The sequence below is a fragment of the Hetaerina americana genome, unplaced genomic scaffold (genome assembly GCF_022747635.1).
Source record: "Hetaerina americana unplaced genomic scaffold, ioHetAmer1.1.p SCAF_7, whole genome shotgun sequence".
NCBI classification, from domain to species: Eukaryota; Metazoa; Arthropoda; class Insecta; order Odonata; family Calopterygidae; genus Hetaerina; species Hetaerina americana.
Genome location: NW_027287316.1, coordinates 29627824 through 29635431, shown reverse-complemented (window position 1 = coordinate 29635431; position 7608 = coordinate 29627824). Strand labels below are relative to the sequence as shown.

At 41.5% G+C, this 7608-nt stretch overlaps 1 protein-coding gene across 1 annotated transcript; it reads right to left on the bottom strand.

Moving 5' to 3' along the window:
- Positions 1-746: 746 nt before the first annotated feature.
- On the bottom strand, positions 747-1412 carry LOC139696604 (peptidoglycan recognition protein-like). The gene has a single exon (XM_071595409.1). It carries the CDS (start codon positions 1410-1412, stop codon positions 747-749), a length of 666 nt encoding a protein of 221 aa, XP_071451510.1.
- Between the last annotated feature and the right edge of the window lie 6196 nt (positions 1413-7608).

Below are 7608 nucleotides of genomic sequence, written 5' to 3'. Positions count from 1 at the left end.
ATATTCTACCGGTCAAGGTAGGTTTCAGAGGGACACGTCTACAAAGCGGTACAATGATAGTCCGCTTGCATCTGCTAACAAAGCACAACCTGGCATCCAACACTACAAAATATCCTTCCATTCAGCACCCATCCTTACTCCCTTCATTCGGTTCAACATACTCCTATTCCATTTCTACCCTCGTATCTCATTTGCCAAACAGTCGTCCCTCTGGAAAACGAAAAAATACGAGACCGTAAAACTTGATTGGAAATGGGTTTAAGGGGGTAGGTAAAAACAAGGTGACAAGTCAGAGGAAAATGAAAAAGACACATTTGGTCACTTGGACAAACAGAACAATTTACCTATTTAGGAAGTGTTTTGAAGGAGTATTAGGGGCAGAAAATTTTTCGCTAAAGATGAGGTAAGCGTTAATAAAAATGCGGGAGAGGATGAAATGAACCTTAAATATAGACGTAAAGAAAATACCACGTTTTTCTTTTCCTTTTGGGACTGCCCCTCTCTTTCACACGCATGACTTTAATTCTTTTCTGTGTGGTACGTGAAGCCGTCCTTCTAGTATTTACAAAGAAATACTTGCCGAACAAAACTGAAATAAAGGGATAGACACATTTATTAAATTATTTCTTCTGGTTTAATAATCATATTAGAAGAAATTTAAATAATTCAAATTTATTTACCTGGACTCAACACTTCACCATAAGTACATAAGATTGCATTGGAGAAAAAAATTCCGCATGACACAGCTAGCTAATGTTTTCAATCGCATTCTTCCAAGTCATGATCTCTTCCCTCAGCTTCCTTCCTAAGGAGGTTCCATTAACCATCGGAATAGGTATGATCTTATAATAAGGCGATAATTTTCCAGTCTCTATTCCGTCCCTAATGATGACGGTATTGAATGCTTCAATTGCTTTTGCAGACGGTAAATCATTTTCGTGTTCACCGAAAAACTGCACGGAGACAGTCAGTCGCCAACCTGTGAACGACCACTTCATGTCTCTATCCCAACCTATCCCTTCATACACGTTCCCGTCATCCCCAACGTAGAAGTTTTCCGTAACACCATATCCGTCGGGGGAATCCCTGTCCTCATGCTCCTTCAATATACGCTTGGCGCACGCAGCAGAAGTGGAACAGGAAGAGCCACCATCTCTAATTGCAACATAAGTTATTGGAATGTACAAATCCATGTACGACTTGAATGGAAGCCTGGAAAGGTTCCACTCATCCGACAATATAAGAGGACTGTTTAGCGATCTCAGCCGTGCACTGTCGTATTTCAAATTGAAGGTGTCCGACCAATACTCGGTGGCCTGAAGCTCACCGACAAGCTTCTCAGACACAACAATTTTTTCCTTCAGTATTTCCCCCAAAGAGATCACCTTGGGACCAGGGGTTAGTTTTCCCATTATGATTCCGGCCTGTAGGAGAGAGTGAAATGCAAGCAGGGCATTCTGGGATGGCGGATCGCTGGCGAAAGACCCGAGGAATCCAACTGAGATAAAATTCTTCTCTATCCCCTTGGCGCCCCACAAGGATATAATATCCCAACCTCTTCCCTCGTAAATGTGGCCATCGTCTCCAACGTAGAAATTATCAGGCACATCCCAATACTTAGCCGGTGTGTTTTTACGGATCGTCTGCACACTCTATGTGCAAGTGGATAGGTTTCTACATCGGCCTCCAACATTGTGGACTATTACGTAGCCCAGGGGATGCCCGTCGATTGGGATTTGGCGGGCGGGCATCTCCGCATTCCACTCTGCCCGGCTAACGAAGACATCATGACCTGACGGCATGTCGTCAGGCATCGCAATGAATTCTGAAGTCCAACGATCCCAGGTCTTAATGGTTTTGTACAAGATGTCCCCGGGCGCGGTGTCGCTTTCAAATATCTGGTGGGTGGAGATGATTTTGAAGTCGGGAGAGAGCTTCTGAGTCTTTACTCCGTTCTCCGTCAAACGGTTGAATGCGGAGATCGAGAGTGCAGATGGAGGAGCTGCCTCTCCGTATTTCCTGAAGAACGTAACATAGTAGAATTGGGACTTGAATCCATCGAGATAAGTGGCAGGTGCGAAATTCCAGCCTCTACCCTCGTAAGCCAGTCCGTCGTCGCCGATGTAGAAGTTGTCTAAGAATCCTCTCGCATTGGTTAGGTTCCTTGTCTGTCCCTCTTTCATGATTTCACGGCATTCCTCGTGGGTGAAACAGCGATCTCCAGTGCTGCCGATGACTACGTAATGTACGGGCTCCGTATATGGATGATGGGTTGCATTGGCAGATGATACTCCCGTCCATTCTCTTTGGCGCACTATCGGAAGCACTTCAGAGTCCCATCGTTCATTTTCCGTTAGTGCGTCCAAATTTTTCGACCATTGTTTTGTGTTTACAAAGTAATCGTTCAAGCCATCTCCCAACATATCTTTGGCATCATATACGTTACGGGAGGAGTAGAACTGATAGTTTGGTGCTATCTTGCCTAGTTTCACTCCGATCTTGATCAAATAATCGAAAGCGGCTAGTGCCGCTATCCATGCCCCACGCTCTTGGTGATTTCCGAGGAAGTTAATCGTGATCAATGATTTGTTGAAATGCCCTGTTTGGAGGTGCGGCTCCTTATTCCACCCTCTACCTTCGTAAACCTTACCACTATCCGACACGTAGAAGTTATCTCTGAGGTCACCGTATCCCTCCCGGTCGTTCTCCTGTATTTTTTTCATAAGGGATGCACATTCCTTCGAATTGAAGCAATTACCGTTTTCGGAATGTTCATGAATGATGACGTAATGAACGGGATGATTCATTCTTGTGAATTCTTTCGTGGGATCGTTGGCTTCCCAGTCGCTTCGTTTGACCAATCCGCTAAAATCATCCGCTTTTGCCGATTCTCCCGTGTAGCGATCATCCAGCTCGGATGCCCATGCACTCCATTTCCTTGCAATTTTGTAAAACTCGTCCCCGAGGAATCGGCTATTGTTGTATATATCGCGCAAGGAATATAGTTTGTAATCGTCGGAAACCCATAAGCCATCTTTTGTTAGAAGTTTGAAAGCGCCAATAGCCTTCTCAGATGGGTGATCGTACTGGAAGTTTCCGAAGAACTTTACCGTCGCCGATTCTGGCTTAAAGAAGTTGCTATGCTCGTTTTGTATGTCGATGTCCCAGAGTGGCTTTGTGTTGAACCCTCTTCCCTCGTATACGTAGCCGTCATCCCCAATGTAGAAGTTGTCGATGACATCCCCGTAGATCGGTAGCTGTTGTTCTTGTTCTGCCCTGGAGCGAGACAGGCAGTCTTCCGGGGTGAAGCATCGCTCTCCGCCTTCGTAAATGATTATGTGTGTGGCTCTGTATTCAATTTGTGGCAGCGGTTTGTTTGGTTTCTTCGCTCTCCACTCTTCTCGCGAGATTAGAGGTAGGTTTGTGTCCGGAGTTGTTCCCCAAGTTACCAACATGTTGAATTTCTTGATTCCCCTGTGGAGAGATAAGGAATGAACAGGTTAGAATATGATTTTTAATATTGAACCAAAGTTAACGTATCTTTTATACTTGTGGTTTATTCGATGACAGTATTAATATTTACAAATGAGCTCTTATAACGAGGGTTTTAAGCTTTGTTTTTGAAAATATAGAGGTCGTTTATTACTCCACAGTGGTCTTTGCTCAAGTAAGAATTTTATACGACGTCCGATATAGGTTTATATTTGCAGAAGTTAGTTCGGATTTTAACAAGAGTTTGTTTCAGCATGTATCACATTTTTTTGGTTAATGAGGTAGGTGCTAGTTGGACGGTAGGTTAGCTAGTTAGCTAGATCGAGATTCGAACCTGATCCATCATTGTCTAGCAAAATTACCCGCATTATTCCATCCTACATTCTGTCGTTTGGTTTTTGAGATAAACGACGGCTAAAAATGGAAGGGCCTAAGAAATTTCCTTGCTCACCCACACGAAATATAATCAATTTACCAGCAGGAAAATATGTGTGTGCCCCTAAGATATGAAGGGCTCGGAGCTAAAAAAACCTCCAAATTCATCTCCTTCTCGCGTTTATTTTGATGGCAATCTAAAATAAATCTGTGCAACAAAGTACCTTGGAAGCAAAGTCCAAATTTTTACGTTGTTAGATAGGGTAAGTGCAGTCTAAAACCTAATGGCAATCAGCACACGAGTCCTGAGTTTGACGAATAAATCAGTCCTAGCATAGACGTCATTCTACGTGTGGACGAAGTGGGAATCGAGAACCAATGGCAACTGTTGACATCAGAAAAAATTACCGCACTATCGATGAAGCGTAAAATAGAATATTTCGTTAGGTAATAATATTTCTATACGATTCAGTCTGATTCTTTCAGAGAGGGTACAGTCCTCAATAAGTAAGCAGCCATGAGTTCATTTAAGTTTTTTGAACAGGATTTTCGTTTACCTATTAATTACTAGATTAACGTCGGGTTGGAAAATATCTATGGTGGTGAATACTTAAATGGATATTTTTCATCAATTTGAGCAAACATCGCATTCGGAGCGAGATGTTTAATCCATCTAAGAAGACAATGTTTCAATAATTTAATATCATGTATATTGCCATATCACTATATTGTATTGGGGATTTTCCATGTATACCTACGCCTGTTCTGTTGTCTAAACCAAGTGTTAATTATGATTAGCATCTTTTTCCTGCAGAAATCTATCGCTTTCTCTCCACGGTAATTTCCTGTTTCTAAACCGTAGCCCCCACTTAACTATCTTCCCCTCTTGTCTGCCACGTCCTCTCCTGTGCTGAGTCGTCCCTATCGTCTTCCCAGTAGGTTTTCGTCTTCTAAGACGCATAGTTGTTGTCTTTGTTTTTCTCATTCTGTGGGATAACGATATCAGCATTTCTTTGACTACTTCATCGGCTGGAAGGCTGATGAGAGATCAAGACTGGCAATGGATCGCTTGTGGCGATCCCAAGGCCAGACTTGCACCTCTGAGATTCGTCAAATAGCAGAAAAGTCGGACTCTGCTGTTTTTCCGAAGAAATCCTGAGATCTCCTCGGGAGAAATTCGTCGAGCGTCTCCAAGTTCCCGTCGCGGTTCATGTGTGACACGAGGTCGTAGCGGTCTCGTCCCAATATGCACCCCAAGTGCAGTATTCTTCACCACCTGAATTCGAGCGGGACTTGTCTTCGGCACTCCAGACCATACCGGCAATGCTGCGTCATTACTGGCAGCACGCACGCCCGGTTTAGACTTTCCTTTATGTCCATGCTGAGGACCGGCGGACGGAGAATTGGCCTAAGCCTTTCAACGCCGCGAATCCTTTAACACGGACACACTCGCACTAGGATATCCAGTGGAGCTTCGGCACACCAAGGTAGATGACTTTAGACTCCCATGGAAGGACGACTCCTTTCATCGACAGATTGTGATCAGACGGCGCTCGTCAGCCAAGATGAAAGACAATTGCTTTTGCCTTCCCGGCGTTACACCGTCTCTTGCTTCACCTACCTTCGCGTTCCAATCTTCCATCACTCTCAGGTCCCTCCAGGAGCACCCACTATAATGTCCTCTAACTTATAGTATAACCTATGAAATTCATTTAACTTGTGATTGCTTCGTGGCTTGTATACCTGAACTTTGACCAAGTTCGTCAGTCCTGGTTTTACTTCTGCTAATAACATTCTATCCGGTGCTTGATCAATGTTAACTGAACTTCTTCCAATCTTTTTATTTGATATTATTGCAACCCCTAGCTGGCTTTCGTCCTCTTTCCATCTTTCGCTTTATACTTTTTAATTTCCGTGCCCCCAAAATGTCTTAATATTCCAAGTCCCTATTGTAACTAATTTGATCTTCTTCTGGGTTTTCAGGGCTATTGCTGTTGGTTTTGCTTTGCAAGGACTTCGTGAGATGACGAACACATATGTCTTGTTGCCTCTCCCACTGTCAGGAACTACACACGTCCGAACCCCGCCGTTGCTAGGACAGGTTGAGGTAAATAATTGAGGTGGTGGCTTCCTTCCTCAATAGTGTTTTTGAAGTGACGCCATCACTCAATGGCCGCCCCACTGGAGTCAGACGCCATTAGCTGGTTAGTGCCAAATGCTATTTGTCTTTTGAGATATTTTAACGTTCATGATACGACTTCGAAGTGAATTCACATAAATTGATTACAACTCTTAGAATCGATTGTGAGTTTGTATTCTAGAGTTGCATTAGTAGGGTAGTGTACCTATTGCATTGCGCACGAGGATATCCCAACCTTAAATCGCTTAGCAAATTCTAAAATCCTTCTAAAATAATTCATAATCTTGAACCTTTTTACCTCAATAAAAGGGAATAATTAATTCGTTCAACAAATATTTCGTGGAAAGCTTTTGCCATTTTGTGTTACCTCGTCAGAGAAATGTCAGAGGGCATATGGAGCAAGCATTTTTTTGTACATTCTAGTCCAGTTAGTCCAAAAGAATCAGGCTAGTTCTTGAATGGAATATTATTACTTCAACGTAGTTTGCGATCATTTCACAGTCGAAGCGTTACGCTTATGTTCCTTAATATGTCCGGTAATTCCTGCTCAAACTGTAAATTGTAATTCAACGTTAGCGTTTAGTTTTCCGTGATCTCAGTGTTGAAAACACAAGTGTTCAAGGTTTGGTATGATGAGTATGATTGCTGGATCGTAAAATATGGTTGCTATGGGCACACAATGCCTATTTTTTTAAAAAGTCGATCAAATATAAAACACACATAAAAAGCTTACTGCACACGATCAACTCAAAACAATTGTTTTGTCACAAGATTGACAAAACATTTTACTTTATTCTAAAACACCTTTTCAATGTTTTTCAAGAATTTCCGGCAATCGTTCTAAGCTCTATTTAATTAAACAATATAGCAGTTATTAATTGTAAAATTTGTGATATGCATGTAATACATCTTATATATACATTCACATATGAAAAAAATGAAATATATCTATATTCAATCAATTTTTCACATTTTTTTAAGCACCCACCGTTAAAATAAGAGGAACTTAACAAAAATAAATAAATATACAAACGTTCTCGGCAGCCAATAAGTTGACTAGTTCCATGAATTGATCATTGATAATGCATTTAAAAGTTGCTGTTGTATAAATACCATAGTGAACTTTGAAAAAGAAAAATATTTTGGAACAGAACGGAGACTTTGACTCAAAGAATGGACTCTTAAGGCATCTATGATAACCAAAAATGAAAGGGTCTAAAGACAGAGTTATTCGAAAAACATTGTATACGATTACGGAATAAAGTTGCGTCCAGCGAGTGACTTTCTTACCCATCGTCATAAAGTTAAGGGAGCGTTTAAGTTTAGAGCTAGAGTACTTATAAATACCGAGGCCGGATTGGAAAAATTAGAAAGAATAATCAGAGATCCTGGAGACATTGAAAAGGTAAAATTAACATAAATAAAAAAATATTCTTGATAAAAGGAATTAAATCATCCTTCTGAGTATGAAATTGATTCAGAAGGCCTAATTTGGGTAGAAAATATCTCTTTGATAGACTTAAGGCAAAAAAGGTTTTTTTATTCCATCGATAAATTGAGGCTATCATTACAATGAAAAGACGAGGTAGAAACAATTCTAG